This window comes from Heptranchias perlo, chromosome 10 (genome assembly GCF_035084215.1).
Source record: "Heptranchias perlo isolate sHepPer1 chromosome 10, sHepPer1.hap1, whole genome shotgun sequence".
In the NCBI taxonomy this organism is placed as follows: domain Eukaryota; kingdom Metazoa; phylum Chordata; class Chondrichthyes; order Hexanchiformes; family Hexanchidae; genus Heptranchias; species Heptranchias perlo.
This window is the reverse complement of record NC_090334.1, coordinates 22,187,078-22,205,962: the sequence shown is the minus strand read 5'-3', so window position 1 is coordinate 22,205,962 and position 18,885 is coordinate 22,187,078. Positions and strand designations below refer to the sequence as shown.

Here is an 18,885-nt window from a genome sequence, read left to right as displayed (position 1 = left end):
GCGCCCACCGCTCATGCGCAGTCGAGCCGGGAGCAAAACGTCCCCTATGTGTGGTGTGGTGTGGTGTGTGTGTGTTTGGGAGGAGGGGGGTGGGGGGCCGTGGCCTGTCGGGTGGTGGTGGTGCTGGAGTCACGAGTGATTTCCGTTGGTTTCCCCTGTTTTTTTTTTCTTTCTGTTTCCACATTCATTATTATTATTGTGTGCGTTTGTGTGTGCGTGTGGGATTTTTATTTCAGTTTTAAGATCGCGGCATTTGTTATTTTTGGTTTAAAAGCATGAGCGATAACGATGATATCGAGGTCGAAAGTGACGTAAGTCTCGCCTTGTCTTTTATTTGCGTTAAATTTAATGTGTTGGGTTTTTTTTCCCCCCCTCCCTGATTCTATGTATTTTTTCCCTTTCTCTGGAGTTACGGATTCCCACCTCCTCCTCCTCCTCCTCCTTTTCATCGATTTTTTTTTTTGTAAAGCGCCAACTCTCTCCCTTTATGATCATTTTGTGCACTTGTCTGTTTTTCAGGAAGAACAGCCGCGGGTTCAGACAGCGGTACGTAACGGAGGATTAACATAGACCCCGTGTCGACGCCTTGTTTTTTTTTAAGATTATATTTAAATACCACCCCCCCCCCCCAAAAAAAATAGTTTACTTTTTTTTTGGTAAATCTTTGCCTCCTATTTCCCCCCCACCCCGGCCTCCCCCCCTTTCCCTCAAACATTGGATTTTTTTTCTCTCTATTTTCGGTTTGGCTGTAGGAGGCCCAGAGTCCGAGAGAGACTAGAGTGATAGAGAAGGCAAGGGGAGGGCGGGCTGTGTTAAGGAAAGGCCGCTGCTATCTTCCACACAGCTTGGCACTGGGCGAATATCCAGCCAAGGCCTCGAGAGATCGTTACATGGTGTATATTTATCATGGCAAAAAAATATATAATTAAAAGGCCAACAGCCATCGATTTAAACATCAAAAGAAAACTCCGCCGCCTTAGATTTTTTTTTTATTTTCCGATTTCTTTTACGTGTCGATTTTCTTCTTGCATTGGAGATTTTTTTTCAATATTTTTTAAAATAAATAAATCGCGTCCTATTTACATCCATCGAAGCGTCAACTCTTGTAATGAAGCCAAACAAATAGATTATTGGAAATCGCTAGCATTTTGTGTCTTTTTTTTGTTAGGTATTTTATCTCTTTACTTAACCCCCCCCCCCCCCACTTTACACATGAAAGTGGGTTTACACATGGAAAACCTGTACTAGTGAACAAAGTAACAAACATGTGAAATTCGTCGTGACGCTTTTTTTCTCCTTCCTCTTCTTTTGCAGTTGTGTAAATGTATTTCATACAGCGCCTTCGGATGACCAGCTGCTGAAAGCGATCCTTAATCGTGTTCTTCAAGAAACATTTTAAAAAGATCAATAACAAATGTAAATAGTTAAGTTAGATGTACGAGTTTTTTTTGAGTGGTGTGTTTAACACAAAATGGACTCCAGGAAGTGTGTGTATATATATATATATATATATCCTTGATCAGGTCACTACAGTAGAATGATGCATTTAAAATCGGGGAAACAGTTTTTGTTTTTGAAAGATGCTAACCAGGTTTTTAGTTCTAAATCTGATGATCCAAACTAATCTATTATATTCTAAAATTTAAGTTAATAGAAACTAGCAATATAAGCTTAAGAGATCATGGAAAGTTGTAGCTCATTTTTTGTGACATACAGTATAGTCAAAATGTCACATTCAAAAGTCAACCATGCTGCTATGATAATAGCCAAGATACTCTCCAAATGCTCCTCTGATTGTGGGTTGAAGTCCTAGTATTGACTGACATTTGGATCCTCCAGCCCATGCATTTGTGTATATTGTCCATTCTTCGACCACTAGGGGTATCTTGCCTGAATAGATACCACTTAATCCATTTTGCTATGTCTCCTGTAAACTAAGCACAGAGTGACAATGGCACTGAAAGTCGTGGAGGAGTCTGCAACCTATTTGTCTGTCCTCTTGCATTAAGATTAATGTGTTGAGGGAATGTTGAAAAAAATATTACCAGTCATTATGTTGGCCACAATTGAGTTAAATTTTGTCTTAATAATTAATTGTAATTAACATTCAAACATCAAGAAAAACAGGTAAATGATTTTTGGCCTGAGAAAAACGAATCAGAACTTGAGCCTTGTAAATGTGCAGGACATTACTGGGAATAGAAGGATTATGGGGTGCTTGTATATTTAAAAAAACTTTACTGTGAGAAAATAGTTGTGATCTTAATGCATATATACACTTTGCAGGTTATGGAGGGAAACACATTTTGTGTTAATACTTTTATAATTTTAAGTACTACTGTACCAAGCAGGTTTAATACTTTCAGTGGACTAGATTAACTGCAGCCTGAGTTCATTTCATCACATTTTTTTCTTTGATAACAAAAATGAGTTCCAAGCAGTTGCAATTGTAAGGAAAATTACAAGAACATCTACCCATGGTATGGTTAATGGGGCATTTGTAACAAAAGTTCACTAGATTAGTTCTTAGGATGGGAGGGTTGTCCAATGAGAAGAGATTGAGTAGAATGGGCCAATACTCTCTGGAATTTAGAAGAATGAGAGGTGATCTCATTGAAACATATAAGATTCTTAGAGGGCTTAACAGGGGAGATGCTGAGAAGCTGTTTCCCCTGGCTGGAGAGTCGAGAACTAGGGGTCTAGGGAACTAGGGCTGTGGATGCTCAGTCGTTGAGTTTATTCAAGACTGAGGTCGATAGATTTTTGGATACTAAGGGGATATGGGGATAGGGCGGGAAAGTGGAGTTGAGGTGGATGATCAGCTATGATCTTATTGAATGGCGGAGCAGGTTTGAGGGGCCGTATGGCCTACTCCTATTTCTTATGTTCGTATGTAGGTTTAAGAAACTATCAAAAAAATACAGTTGTCAAGTTTTCTCAGCTAATAACCCAATTTTGTTTACCAATCAGATAGGGATTTGATGCTATTGCAACATGAAGAAATCTACACACATTGAGTGTTGCTCAAAATTTGACTTTCTGTTGCCAAAAATGGAGTATTTGGTTTATCAACACTTTCATTGGCAATTGCAGTGCCTCTAATTGGCCGAACTCTAGTATACAGCGATGGTACCCTGTTTGGTCAAAATTCCATACTATGTACTTCATAGTTTGATAAGTAATTGAACAATGGGGAGCTTTTGTTTGCACGGAATTAGCTTGTCCTGTAAGTTTTGTTAACTCCACTTAATAAGTGTCTATAGGAAATAGGAGCAGGAGTAGGCCATACGGCCCCTCGAGCCTGCTCCGCCTTTCAGTAAGATGATGGCTGATCTTCAACCTCAACTCCACTTTACCGCTCTATCCCCATATCCCTTGATTCCCTTAGTGTCCGAATATCCATCGATCTCTGTCTTGATGCAGCAATTTTTTAAGTTATTTTATTTTCCATACTTGATGCTAAAGCAGCCTGCTTCCAATCCTCTGCTGATATCACAAGGAAGTGTGCAAAAACTACCCAGAAGTGACTGGCCCTCATTTTTGTCTCCTTGTGGAATGTGTCTGACCTTTTACCATTACCCCAGTTGGTGTGGTTGAGTTCAGGAATTTGAAAGATGGCACATCAAGTCAGTAGTACTTGGTTGTCCTAAAACATGGTTGTAGTCATCCCTTTTCCTAAAGGGTATGTGTACATCTAGTTTGCTCAGCACAATTCGTGCATTTAATGTATTTATTCGCCAGTTACTGACCAAATTGAAAGTTAAGATTGGCAAGAAGAAATAAAATGTAAAATAAACATATCGTTTCAAATGTTACCTCAGTTGTCCCAGTAAAAAGTATGTTTTTATTGAACTACAGGAAATTTGCATTGTTTTTGGCAGTATAGTTGCATGCCTTAAGGTTCGTGCCCATTCTTATCCACTAAAAGGGTGTTTTAGTTATTGAGTAAAATTGCGTGCCTTTATAGTTTGACATAGATGTCTCATTGAGTATTACCTAACCCTGTTTACATTGATAAATGCCTTTGTTAAAAGTCAGCTGCTCTGATGGTGAAGCAGATGATTTGATTGCTATGGGTGTGTGAACCTAATAGCTACGTAACTAGCATGGTAATTTGTTTTGTGTTTCAAGTACCTTCGGCCTTTATTCTCCACTGCAGAATTTTTTAAAAAATATTTTAAGAGGTGTAGAGGGGAGAAAAGCTTCATTAAATAATGAGTTTTCTTGTACCATTGCAATATCGGCTTCTGTTTCACTACATAAGTTCACAAAAGTGACTTGACCCATACGAATTGCAATTTCTTCCCATCTTTATTTTTTTTGGGCCAAAATTGAAGGTATTCATTTCAGCCTGAAGTAGTGCTACCCAAAACTTAAATGTGCAACAGTTCGTAACTCTAGTCCTTAAGTCACTTGTCTAGTCTAGATAAATATGGACAATATTTGCTTGTAAGTGGCAATTTGATTTTCTGGGAAGGCTGAAATTGTATCGTGAAATACGATTGTACAATTATATTTTACCATTATTTCTAGTCAGGTTTGTACCAAAAATGTGGCTTTTGAAGAGTATTGATCACAACCTTAAAAAGTGGTAGTTAGATTTTAAACACTAGAACTCCAGTGATCCAGAAATCAGTGGAGTTCATTGTTATTGATAAAAATCTATTCCCAGCAAACCTGAAAATGTTAATGTAAATTGATGGAGAATTACTGGCACTCCAGTGGTCATGGTAATCTGATTCTGGAGTCGCAATGATACAAATCTTTTTTCATCCCTCCCCCATTTTAAAAAAAAAGGATGGAATAAAAATAAAAGAACAAGTTCGTTCACTGAGAAACTTGGATTGTTGAAATTAAAACCACTTGAAATCAAATAATTTTTATACCCGTATATGAGAACTGCATTATGTTAAATGCTCCTTAACTATTTAACATTTAAAACTTATACCTCGGTTGATTGCTGAAGAACAGATAAATTGAATTGTGGCATCTATTGAGAATTTTCTGAATTTTTTTATAATTAATAGAAATTGGGACAACTTGATGAGAAAAGTGATGCAGTCGGCCCCTCTGTCTGATGCAGTCAATGGCGGGGGGGTTGGGGGGAGTCTAAACCCCAAATAAAATATTGGTCTTTAGAGGTTGCAGACCTTTGATTCAGAAGGGACATTATTTAACCTATTTGGCTAAAGTAACTTGCAATGACAGCATATTAAATATAATTGTTAAAACATGTACTGAAATCCATATGAACTTATGTGTTTATGCTTTTATGAAAAGTAAATCATTAACGTGGCTTAAGCTAAAACAATACTGTAATACTAAAAGAAGTTTTCTTGCAATTGATTCAAATCACATATATCCTAAAGAATGAACTGTGTCTTTCAGGCGGACAAAAGAGCACACCACAATGCATTGGAGCGCAAACGCAGGGACCACATCAAAGACAGCTTTCATAGTTTACGTGACTCCGTACCATCACTCCAGGGTGAAAAGGTCGGTGTTCTAGTTAAGTTCCGCAGCTTTTTTACCTTCTTCTTTTATTTGTGGTTAGTAAAAGTGTTAAGTAAAAGAATGATAACTTTTTGGGGAGAAAAGTAGTTGGGAAATGGTAGTTTCAAATGTTTTTGTTGAAATATGGTGGTGTACTTCAGAGTTGGGAGAGAAAATTGGTGTATTTTTTGGCCTGCTGCGCCCATTCTTCTTTGATCACAGTGTTGCTACAAATAGTTCAAACATCTTCTTAAGAATTGACTCAATACAGACTTCTGTTAGATACGATGTTAAAATTATGTTACTATCTTATTATGTGCATGCTTAAAATAAAATATGGTGATCAAGTTATTTTTGTAAAACTTTCTGACTGCGATAATGAAAACATGTTAAATCAAAAGAGGTAACAAACAGTTGGGGGGAAAAGCATGGACTTGCTGGGTCTAATGTCAATTTGCGTATTCCTAAAATTTCTTGTATTCTAATGTGGATTAAAAAATACATAAAAAGGAGCAAGCTAAATCTAAAATAGTAATCAAAAATAGACTGGAAGATGCACTATGACTGTCTAAATTAATTTAGTTTATCTTAATCCAGTCTAAAGTGAATTTATTTCCAGGACACAGAATTGCCATCTAATGTCGGAATTAGTCTTATGAGGTGAGAGCTAAGGTGCACTGTTAGGTCACTTTGTAATGTACAGTCACACACTAGATGTAGTTATAGGGTATGAAGTGGAGGGTGAACTATATTCCTAGAGTTTTACTTTAGAAATTTTAGATAAGCATGTGTGTACAAAAAAGAGATGTTTGAGCCTCTTTCTACACAAATTGCATATATAAATGCAACTTGCATTTATTAGTGTTTCAAAACTTAACAGTAGGCCCCTTTGCTAAGTTAAGGAGTCCCAGTAAGATGTTTTAGATAAGAAAAGCAATGTCTCTGTTAGTAATGATTAGGTAAGGACCTGAAAACTTCTAGAAAACTGAATACATTCTTTCTTTTAAACATGAGTAATTTGTGTTAAAATGGACTATTGTATATAATCCATTTACAACAATACTAGCAGATCACCCATTGTTCATGGCTAGCCTGGGGTCTGGAGCATGGTTGTCATATTTAGCTCTTCCTTTAAAGCCATTCTCTAAATAAACGGAGTACAGGTAATAGTAGCTGGTGGTAAATTGCTGAGGAAATTGACAGGTCATGTATAATTGCTGGTAAATTTCAGGCTCCAGGCCAATGGCTGCCTTTCTTTTTAAAAAGATTGTTTATGTATATGTGTACATATAATTTGGTGTTAGTTCCAGTACTATATTGTACATTTTAAATGGCTAGATCACTTTGCAATGAAATCTAAACTGGAAGAATTGTCATAATTGTGACATGCCAGTGAGGATTCAGTATCTTAGATGAGCTTTTAAAACAGTCATGTTAGTTTTGTTTGACAATCTTACTGTACAGGTTACTGTAATGGGCTAAGTTTTTCAAGGAAGAATGATGGTAAATAAGGATGAATTTATTATTCTGCAGTAAATAACTTCTATATATTGCCGTTAGTTCTGAGAGAACACAAAATTCTTGATTTCAAGGAAAATATAATTGATAGGGATGATGGTATATTACTATTGATGGACAGAGCTAAAATTAGTTATTGAAGAGCGGGAGACCGTGACAATTAGTGTATGGGATTTCTAATGTTAATTGAAATTTGAATGCTACAGCCCTTGGAATATTCAGAAAACTAGATGTTCTTGTAAGGGAGAAGAGTAATCAGGATATCTTGCTCTCCCCGCCAAGTGAAAAACTATACTTCGTGGATCAGTGGGAAAAGTCAAGATGAAGAAGTTGAATGACAAGCGACACTAATGCGACATAAACAACAAAATGGATCCCATCCGTGAACATCCAGCGGTACCCTCCCTTTAAGCAGCTGTATTTGATCTTAATGCTCCATGCCACAATTCCATCTATCGCAAAATAGTACTGTGATGTTTTGTGATTTTTGATCACTTTTTTCTTCACGGAAAGGATTTTGATGTTGAATTATGTTTAAGTGATATGTTTTAAAACATAGTGAATTCATACAGGTTTTTAAAAAGAAGCTGCAGGCATTGACATTTTTTAAAGCCAGTCAGGTTTGTGGGATTACACAGTTGATACAGTGAGGGTCAATTGTGCCTTCACAGAATCATTATCCATAATAACAACATGCATTTATATAGCACTTTTAAACTGGTAAAATGTCCCAAGGTGCTCTATTGGACCATTAGCAGCTCCATACATTCAGAGAACAGCCAGAAATTATCTCCTTAAACCCACACCAGAAGTAGTTGGGAGGGAGGGGGAAAGAGAGTTAGCCAGTTGTATTAACAGGCCAACTAGCAAATCACTGACCAGAGAGCAAGCCAGCATCTTGCCCCGTTTCCCCCCTTCCAGGCTGTCAATATATTTTGAGAGCGCATGGAATTGGAGGTGACTCATTGACATGGGTGGGGAATTGGTTAGGAGGTAGGAGACGAGAGTAGGGATAATGGATATGTACTCAAATTGGCAGGATATGACCAGTGGTGTCCCCAGGGATCTGTTATGGGGCCTCGGCTTTTTACTATATTTATAAATGACTTTGATGAAGGAATAGAGAACCATATATCCAATTTTGCTGATGACACTAAGTTAGGTGGCACAGTAAATAGTGTAGATGGGAGTAGAAAGGTGCAAAGGGACATTGCTAGATGAAGTGAGTGGGCAAAACTGTGGCAGATGGAGTTTGATGTGGGAAAGTTTGAGTTCATGCACTTTGGGGCTAAGAAAGATAGATCGGAGTATTTTCTAAATGGTGAGAAGCTAGGAACTGTGGAAGAGCACAGAGATTTAGGGGTCCATGTACAGAAATCACTCGAAGCTCGTGGACAGGTTTGAAAAATAATTAAAAGGGCTAATGGAATGTCGGCCTTCATCTCAAGGTGGCTGGAATACAAAGGAGTGGAAGTTATGTTACACTTATACAAAGCTCTGGTTAGACCCCGTCTGAAGGACTGTATTTAGTTTTGGGCACCGCACCTCAGGAAGGATATAATGGCCTTGGAGAGTGTGCAGCGCAGATTAACCAAAATGATACAGGGAATAAAAGGGTTAATTTATGAGGACAGGTTGCATAGACGAGGCATGTATTCCCTTGAGTTTAGAAGATTAAGGGGTGAACTAATTGAGGTGTTTAAGATGATTAAAGGATTTGATCGGGTATGGGAGTCCAGAACAAAAGGGCATAACCTTAAATTTAGAGCTAGGCAGTTCAGGGGTGATGTCAGGAAGCACTTTTTCACACTAAGGGTGGTGGAAATCTGGAACTCACCCCCAAAAAGCTGTTGAGGTTCGGTCAATTGAAAATTTTAAAACTAAGATTGATAGGATTTTGTTAGGCCAGGGTATTAAGGGTTACGAAACCAAGGTGGGTAAATGGAGTTGAGAAACAGATCAGCCATGATCTAATTGAATGGCTTGAGGGTCTGAATAGCCTATTCCTGTTCCTATGTCACACAGAGTAAAGGGATTATGAGATGTAGGCCTGAGGTTTGGAATTGGCAGCTAAAATATGGGAGGTCAGTTTTGCAGTTGGAAATAGTCTGAAAGAAAGGTAATGCCAAAAACAAGTCAGCCACGAAAGGGACAGGTTGCAAGATTTATCATTTTCCCTTTTATCAAGGAGAGAACTGAGATTACTTAAGTTGGTGTAATTTACTTTGATGTTCTGTGAAATCAGCTTAATGATGTATATCTAGCCTCGTCTCACCGAGCATTTTAGGCCACCGTTAGCAAGCTTGGAGAAGTGCACGTGAGGGCACGCAAAACAAGATATCCACTTCAGATTACCAGAGAATCCTATTGTTAGATCCCTGGGTTACGCTATGGCATAATTAGATATTAGATAGTATGGGCACACTAGCAAATGCAAGATGCTCAGACCGCTTACAGGAGTGACCTGCATCACTGTACCCAGAGGGAATATCTACGGCCGACCCAAAACTTCCAACAAAGGATTTTATGTCAGATTAGATTGTTTTTTCCCATTCAATTTACCTGTGGAATTCTACATGTACACATGTAAAAATTCTTTCAAAGTGGAGGTAAATGACAAAGGGCTAGAAAAATGTTGTTTCAAACTTTTTTGAAGGGACAGATCTTTGTTCTATATGTTTATTATAATAGCAACAGCGATGAGGAAACCTTTATGGTCGAATTCAAAACTAATTGATTCTTGTTTGTAAGGGATTGAAGTGTCACCATGGAAATGCATTTTTTCAGTTTTTTTTATTGTGGAGGGTAGATAGTGAGAAATCAAGTTTGGAGAAGTGCAGGCTATTGCAATATGTTTGCCTTGTTCCTAGAACTTAGTTTTCCATCACCTTTCGTAGCATAAGACAATGTTGGTTAGTAACAAGCTTGATACTTTTGTATATGAGTTGCTTTTGAATAAAGACTATCTGGTCATCCTTGTTGGTGACCTGTTTTGACTAATTGTCGCATTTATATATTTTTTGTAATGATTGCTTGGCTACTACCCATTTTGTTGAGAGTATTGATACACATATATTTAGGTTAAAATTGTATCCGTAAGGAAGAATAAATAACGGTCTTAATTGTGAAATATAGTCTTCACTACAACAAATTGACAGCACATGACAGTTTTTTAAAAAAAATTGAGTACTTCTAGACCAGACAAAAGCTAGAATATTGATGTTTTGTTTGCGCAAATCTTTTGTAAAATTGCTTTATAATCAAATTTTTTGGTGTTCCTAACTGATTGCATAATGCTTTAATATATTATTCATAAAACCTAATTGCAATGTTTCTCTGAACCACCAGAAGTAAAGCAAGGGAAGTGTCTGGGAACAACACTGAAGAAAGGCAAAATAATGCAGTCAGTCTCAGTAACCCAGGCAAGATACTTATAGTTTGGCACCAGCAGCTTAGTCAGTTGTAAAAGATATGGATACACTATAACGATAAGTAACATTAGTTTAGGAAGGATAAGAATAATGATGTGCTACAACCATTGGAGAAGGATATCTAGCTAAATCCAGATTAGCATAGGTTGTGAAAGATTGTTTTATAGTTAGGCCATCAGTTATAGGGACAGTATCATGTGCACCATTGAGAATTCTGCATGGCAAATTCTTTTATAACTGTTATTTTTTTTAAATACAAGTTAATGTTTTTAACTTGCTTATTAGTACATTTTAGGCTACATTCCAATATATTTCTATGGTGCAAAACAAGTGCATACAATTGAATAAAACTATCCTGGTATCTCATTTAAGAGACTTTAAATGTTTTTTCCTCACCAGTTTCTTTTCCTTACCCTCCTCTCTGGAAGGCTTCAGATTCTTGTTGGGATATGGGTTTGAGTGCCAGCTACCTTCCAGTAGCTATTGTGTGAGCTTTGTCACTGAGTATAACCAGCTGTTAGGCCTGGTACAGGAGAAAGCACTTGGTGTGGTATGTGGACTTCTCTGGAAAGAGAAGAGACTATTTTCCTCATCCTAACCCACAGATGTTGAGGCCAACTGTATTGCCCACAACCATCCATCCCTCTTCCATGCCAGATTAAGTAAGTAACTCCGCATAGAACAGGGATCAATCATACATCCTTGCTAATCTCTGATTCAGCTACTCACTGGATAAACTCTAGGGTATTGGGAGCCCATATATTTTGCGTGTTTAAGTACACATTGATTTAAAAATCTGCATTATGTTTGGTTCTTTTGGTTAACAAAAATGTTTAGTTTGGTAATTGCTTTGTCTTTAACTAGTAAGTCCCCTGTGATATCCCCTTGATAGAATGAAGATTTGAACTTAAAAGTTGATGCCGCACAGAGCAGTTCAATAACTTTAATTTGCACTCTACTGAAACTTGTTTCAATAGGCATCCCGTGCCCAAATCTTAGATAAAGCCACAGAGTATATTCAGTATATGCGGCGGAAAAACCACACACATCAGCAAGACATTGACGACCTGAAGCGACAGAATACTCTGCTCGAGCAGCAAGGTAAGTGAGTCTTTTTGAAAGAAATGGACTGTTTACGTTTTAGGCCACTAGACGTGTTTTGATTGCCCAAGTCTGGAAATTTCCACGGGTTTAGTTATTCTAACTAAAATTTTGTACCATGTACCTTTTTGTTTATTCAGTAACAGATTATCTGTTTAATGCAAGAAGTGTTCTGCAGACATAGCTTCACTAAGATGATGCAATTAATACCCATCCTTATACAAAACACTTTCAAAAATAAACTGAATACAATTTTTAAAACTAATAAAAATAGTCATATTAAAACACAGGATTTTAGAAAGGACTAATTTTATTAACAGTTCCTCTTATTACCCAGTTGTCATGGAGAGGGTTTTTATTGATCCTTCTCTGTGCTGCTCAAAGGCATCAGCAGCCGTTTTACATGTTCCAGGGAGCTTGGATGAGAAATCCTGCTGTTGGCATTTGAAGAAAACTTGAATAGAAATTTCCTTCACACAAAGGAAACCTGTTTAATTCTGGATTGAAACCCATTACTAATGACTACAGGCCATCTCTAATGGGCATTTAATCAGCTGGGCTGTATGGACCAATGGCTGTTAGATTTGAATGCAATATGTGGGTAGTTGGAGAAGTACTGAGCTGTCTGTTAGACTGCTTTAATAATGAATAGACTTTAACAAGTGTAACATGTTGCAGATGCTCTTTGTCAGAATCACAAGACTAAAGCTTTAAATTCAGAATAATGCACTGCTTTTGATCGAAGTGGTACTGGGATTAATCAACATTTGGCAAAATCCAATGTTAGAAAAAAACAATGGCAGCTATTTTGACTCTGTTCTAAGTTTGAAATTTGAGTTGATGGTTGTCCTTTTGCAGTCTAGCATGTAGACTGGCATGAAATAACTAGGTTTGATTGGCAATGTTTTTTTTTAATCCTTTCAAAGCAACCGGAAGCAGAGGTTTCAAAGTTGCAACATGATTTTTTTCTGTTTTGCAACACTGAAAAGGAAATGGTTGCCTCATTGAAGAACTGATTTAAATTCATATTTTCTTTTACATGGACAGACATTACTGACAGTAATATCATTTATAATATGTAGAAGCAGTGTCTATTTAAAGATTAGAGAGCAAATGTGCAGATCTTAGAAGAAGAAATTACAGCACTCATTTTGTATTCATATACTTTATTAGCTTATTGAACCAGTAGAATCATGTAATATCCCCTTGTACTGTGTAAAATACTCCCGCAGCTGTTTATTTTGATGATGCCATCACTCGCATAACATTTACTGAGGTCCATAAACATTTTTGTCAACGTACCTTATGCTTGATTTGTTTGTTTTTTCTTCGTGTTGGTTTGTTCAGCAGTATTATACCTGGTTTAATATTAATAGTTATAGAATCATAAAATGGTTACAGCGCAGAAGGAGGCCATTTGGCCCATCAAGCTCGTGCCGGCTCTTTGTAAGAGCAATCCAGTTAGTCCCATTCCCCCAGCCTTTCCTTGTAGCCCTGCAAATTTTTTCCTTTCAAGTATTTATCCAATTCTGTTTTGAAAGCCACGATCTGCTTCCACCACTCTTTCAGGCAGCACATTCCAGATTGTGACTACTCGCGTAAAAAAAGTTTTTCCTCATGTCGCCTTTAGATCTTTTGCCAATCACCTTAAATCTGTATCCTCTGGTTCTTGACTCTTCTGCCAATGGGAACAGTTTATCTTTATTTACTTTAACCCTTCATGATTTTGAACACTTCTGTCAAATCTCCTCTCAACCTTCTCTGCTCGAAGGAGAACTACAGCTTCTCCAGTCTATTCACATAACTGAAGTCCCTCATCCCTGGAATCATTCTAGTAAATCTTTTCTGCACCATCCCCACATCCTTCCTAAAGTGCGGTACCCAGAACTGGACACAATACTCCAGCTGTGGCCGAACTAGTGTTCTATAAAGGTTCAACATAACTTCCTTGCATTTGTTCTCTATGCCTCTATTCATAAAGCCCAGGATCCTGTATAGTTTTTTTAAACTGCTTTCTCAACCTATCCTGCCACCTTCAAAGATTTGTGCACATATACCCCCAGGTCTCTCTGTTCCTGCACCCCCTTGACCCAGTTGACTGCAGAGGAGTATTCTCAATCACCAAGTAAATAAGTTGGCTGAAACACATTCCCATGATCAGTACCTAGCTTCTCATCTGAAGCAGAAGTCAGATGAGGCTATCAGTGGACACCCCGGTGAAGTAGCCAATATGGCCAACCAGTCAGACCACGGGCCCATTTTTTCCACGTCTTTGCAGGGCCATCAAGGGCCACGTCTTGTGTGGCACTGGAAGGCTTGCTGAGCCATACAGAGCAGAACAGTTCCAGCTTCAAGTCCCGGTCTGTACCGAATCAGCTGATCTTACCCAAAGTATCTATAATTGATTTGTTGCCTCTAGATTAGGAAGGGGAAAATTAGCTATGATCTGTGCTCCTTTTGACTATCCAAAGAACCAAGCTGGAATTGGGTGTGCATGAATGTTGAAGGCTTGCATATGACTATTTGATTGAAGTATTGGTGAGCACCCAGTGTGTGGGTGTACTCCCACAAGGAGCCAATGCTTTCAGCAGAGGATGAAAGAAAACTAGCAGTTGGGTGGTGGGAGGAAAGGTCTGATACTAAAAACTTTAACGGTGAAATAAACTGAAAATAATTGCAGTTTGCAACTCCGAGATCACTTTGCAGCCTATATGAATCATAGATGTGAAACCATATTGCGTGTATTGAAGACCTTAGTCAGATCACCAATACCTTATTGATGGGCATTGTGCCATCATTTGGTAATGCCACCAGCAGTCATTGGCCTCCCCTCAGTTGGGCAGACCTCGAAATGTTTTCCCTAAACCAGGAAACCCAGGCAGGGTAAACTATTTAAATTATAGGTGGTTTTGGCCTTTTATGTTCCATGATAGATATTCTATGCTGCAAACTCAAATCAGAGATTGGCTTTGAAGTTCTGATTTGTCTTCCACGCGTAGGAATATATATATATGGATGGTTGAAACTTCTATTGATGCTGCCCCTTGGTACCTGCATCGCTTGATGACATTTGTTCTGTAGACTCACAAAATTTAACTCACCAAGATTGCTGTTGATGTATCAATGGAATCTGTTTCTGAGCTGGTACAGCCCTGCATCAGAAAGTCATCAGCACAGTTGTCCATTAACTTGTGGGGTAATTCCTACATTGTGCCATTGCCACATATCTTGCTTAAGATAACCTTCAGTTGAAATCTGATGTGCAAATCGGATTGTATGAAGCAACTGTGTCCAATTGTCGTCATCAGTTGAATTGCTAGTATGGAAATATCTGCGTTTTGGGCTGTCTCCTGATCTTAACTTTTCCTGCTGGCACATTTAAGGACATAGAAGTGCCAGTAGTAGTTCTGTCTTTAAAAGGCAAGTTATTTTAAAGCAAGGTGAAAGAAACTTTTAAGTAAGCAGATGCCCCACACAAGCGGATTGCTGCAGTCTTACAGAATGATTACTGATTTCTGCGCATGTACATTACCAGGTATTAACTTTGTGTCTTAGGCTGTGGATTTGCGCTTTTCCATTCATAGAATGATACAGCACAATAGGAGACTGTTCAGCCCATCATGCATGTGCTGGTTCTTTGGTAGAACTATCCAAATAGTCCCACTCCCCTGCTCTTTCCCATGGCCCGACAAATTTATCCAATTCCCTTTTGAAAGTTACTTGAATTGAATCTGCTTCCACCACCCTTTCAGGCAGTGCATTCCAGATCACAACAACTCACTGCGTTCATTTTTTTTCCTCATGTTGCCTCCCTTTTGTCAATCACCTTAAATCTGTGTCCTCTGGTTACCGACCCTTCTGCGACTGGAAACAGTTTCTCCTTATTTACTCTATCAAAACCGTTCATGACTTTGAGCACCTGAATCAAATCTCAACCTCATCTGCTGCACAGAGAACACCCCTGAAATTTACCCAATTGTATTGGAATTTCACCTGAATCTAAAAAATGTTCTCATCATCTAGTGCCTCAGTTCTGCCATAAAGAGATGAGCTGTTGTACAGAAAAAACAATAAAATGCCAATGTTACAATGCCAAAAAAACTATGTGAAGGAAATGTACAAGTACTGTTTCCTGCCCTCGTGTGGATCCACTGATTAACATCCCGCACCTCAGGGTTTTTTTGAATTGGTGAGATGCTTTTCTCTGAAGTTATTTTCTTGTCACACACAGTCCCTAATGTTGAGTAATCGTGTCTTTCTCGGTCCTCCCAACACATTCTTTTTCCCTCCTTGCAACCCCTCACCTGTAGCTACATGTACACATTAGTGGGTTCCATCTTGTGTTTGCTGAATGTCTGTGTTCTCATTTGGCATAGAAAAAGATTGATTCTTTTCCAGTCTTAGGGTTAAGCTTCCATGTAAATTTCCCTTATGTAACAGGCCAGGCTGCTTTGTGCTCCTTTGCAACTTAACTGCTCAACAACTGCTATACCACAAGGTGGTAGCAGCAGTACAGTGAAGATGGTGCATGCACAATGAAACAGTTTAAGATAATTCAGTTTTAATATACTTAAATAAAATTTTGTAGCGACTTACTGAAAGCTTGGTCAAATCTGGAGTAATTTCACAACAAACTTGTGTGACCACCCTGAGCCGATAATGGATATAGAACACAGATAGTTGCTACCAGAATGGATATGGATTTAATACACAATAAAACTGCAGCTGCAAGCTGAACACTACATTTTGGGGGTGGGGGGTGGTGCTAAAGTGATTCTAAGACTATTATCTAACTCGGGGGATGGGGGGTTTGCAAACACTCCAACCTCCCTTGAAGTTTCACTTCACATGATGTTGGCAAAGAGATTGCAAGGCTGAACAGAAAGAACATTCATGCAGTACCTAGCATTAATTCAGTTGTTCTCCATCGTTCTAAAGCAGCCTGGTGCAATCAGTAAATCAGTACGACAAGCCTGAGTACAGGAGCTTTAGATCGGAGCATGAAAATACTTTGTTTGCATTTAGATATCCAGCAGTGTAACTGCTGCACTATTGAATCAAATCAACAGCATGTAAGGATCCATGTAACATGAATTTTAAAAAAAACTTTAAATGCTTGGAGCTAATCTAGTATTACTAATAGTTCTTACCTATAGAACTCCCATTACAAGAAGAACTTTCCATCTTGTCCACATAGACTTGTATGTAAGCCAAGCAAAATTTTACTTTATTTGTACAAATTAAGTTACAATTGTGTAGCCAGGTTGTTTTTTTTTTTAAATCTCATTTTCCACTAAAGCTGCCATTTGGCCTTCTTCCTATTGCAGTTGCGGGTCCCAGGAAGACGTCAGATGTGCAGAGTGGAAGTCGGCTGTAGCAAGGGATTTCGCTGTGGCAGTGTGTAGTGAATGAGTTTGTTTCTTTGGTTTTATCACTGACCTGCCTTTCTCTTACAGTACGTGCACTGGAAAAGGCACGGGCAGCCGCCCAACTGCAGGCCAACTTTTCATCCTCCGACAGCAGTTTATACACCAATCCCAAGGGCAGTGCAGTTTCTGCCTTTGACGGAGGCTCTGACTCAACTTCGGAGTCAGAAACTGAAGAACCCCAGACCAGAAAGAAACTGCGAATGGAGGCAAGCTGAACCCGTTCAGGCAATAAACTGGCTGGCTTTTACTAGGGATTTTTGTGTATAGCTTTACTTTTCAGTTTGTCTTCTGTCAGACCCCTTTGTGTTCTAAGGATTATAACAATAGATGCTGTTATAAGGATAGCATCTCGTTTCATCAGTAGAAGGACTCACTGCTCTTCCTCATGAAATTACAAAATGGCAGCTGTCAAACTATTAAGGACTCCGCCTGCTGCAACAGGATCTTTGCAGCAGTTCTTAAGACTTATTCACTAGCTGTGGCACCCAGTGGAAAAAGACTAGATTTGAAAATGGATGCTATTAAAAGAATAAGGAAGCAAGGCACAAGTTATTTGATGGACTATTAATCTGTATGGGTGTGTATTACAAACTGTTTGGTCATGTACGACCATTCTTTAAGCTTATTTTGAGACTCTTTTGCTCTTATTTTATTCATTTCAATTATGAAACAGAAGTTCAGTGTCACTTGGCATTAAAAGTCGTGGACTTCAAAACTATTCACTTCCGACAAGTTTCATTTTTCATATTCAATGTTTTACAGATTAAAAATTCAAATATTCTGTGCCTTGAATTGCTTTTATGTAACCTTACAAAATGATGGAACAGCTTACGTGCCCTAAAGCTATGCTTAATGGTACTGAAATATCAAACTGTCAATACATCCAAAATGGGTATGTTAAGTTTAAGTGTTTTAGCAGGAACCAAAATAATTGTATTTAAGCCTCAGTCTGCATAATACAATGTACAAAATTAAATTGATTCACATAACTGCTAATTATTGATGTTTGAACAATCAACTGGCTGCCAAGCACCATTCAGGCTATGTCGGGGGTGTGTGTACATTTGTCTGTCTCTGCCTTTTCAATTATTGGTCTAAGCTTAAACTAGCTTGTAGCATTATGTAGATTTGTCTCTTTGTTGTTATTTGATTCCATTCCATGGAAATTACAGGTATGTTGTACATACTGCCAAGAATTGTCTTGCAAGTTGAGGCTGACCTTTACTATGAGACTATAAATAAAAACTATTTTATCCTTGTTATTTGTGATACTTACTGGTCTTTAATGTGTATTTACTTTGGGTTGAATTAAGGTACTGATAACATATAATTTAATCACATAATTTGGCATTTCTGTTGAGCAGAGGGGAAAGAAAGGGTTGGTCTTGGTGATCCCAAAATATGGGATTCATGCTAAATTAAAATATGAAATGCATCGCTTACCTTTTGAGGACCACAGCTGTTTTGCCCTGTGGTTTTATCAGCTACAGCCTTTAAAGTGGAACCATGTGACTTTCTATTTCTAAGAAAGAAGAGAAAGAACTTAGATTTATATAGTGCCTTTTATGACCTCAGGCTGTCCCGGATCTCTCCACAGACAGTGAAGTATTTTTGAAATGCAGTCACTGTTATAATATAGGGAAAAGACATTACAGCAGGGTGCTTCCAGTTCTGTTTTTTTAAAAAAACCTTCATCTGCAAATATAATATTTGTTGGTGACTTGAGAAAAACCTTCCAATTGAAGGCAAAGTAAAACCAGTTTTTGGAATAGATTTAAAAAAAATAAAAACTAGAATTGTACAATAGGTGATGGAAGTACGTACCTGTGACCAATGACCACAGGAATACAAATGTCGTGGACGGAAAAATGTCAAGATCTCCGGATTACTTCACCCAGAACTAATTGTGTACT

At 38.2% G+C, this 18,885-nt stretch overlaps 1 protein-coding gene across 5 annotated transcripts; it reads left to right on the top strand.

Annotated features, from left to right (window-relative positions):
• Window positions 1-83: 83 nt before the first annotated feature.
• On the top strand, window positions 84-18,234 carry max (myc associated factor X). 5 transcript variants are annotated; one of them, XM_067991329.1, is made up of 4 exons: window positions 84-311; window positions 5,389-5,496; window positions 11,420-11,543; window positions 17,000-18,234. In XM_067991329.1, the coding sequence occupies exons 1-4, from the start codon at window positions 276-278 to the stop codon at window positions 17,185-17,187; spliced, it is 456 nt and encodes a 151-aa protein (XP_067847430.1). In that variant the 5' UTR covers window positions 84-275; the 3' UTR covers window positions 17,188-18,234. The 5 variants fall into 5 exon arrangements, with proteins under 5 accessions (XP_067847430.1, XP_067847429.1, XP_067847427.1 ...); XM_067991328.1 differs by having other exon boundaries at window positions 5,389-5,508; XM_067991326.1 differs by lacking the exons at window positions 84-311; window positions 17,000-18,234 and adding exons at window positions 363-546; window positions 16,871-16,993 and having other exon boundaries at window positions 5,389-5,508.
• The last annotated feature ends 651 nt before the right edge of the window (window positions 18,235-18,885 follow it).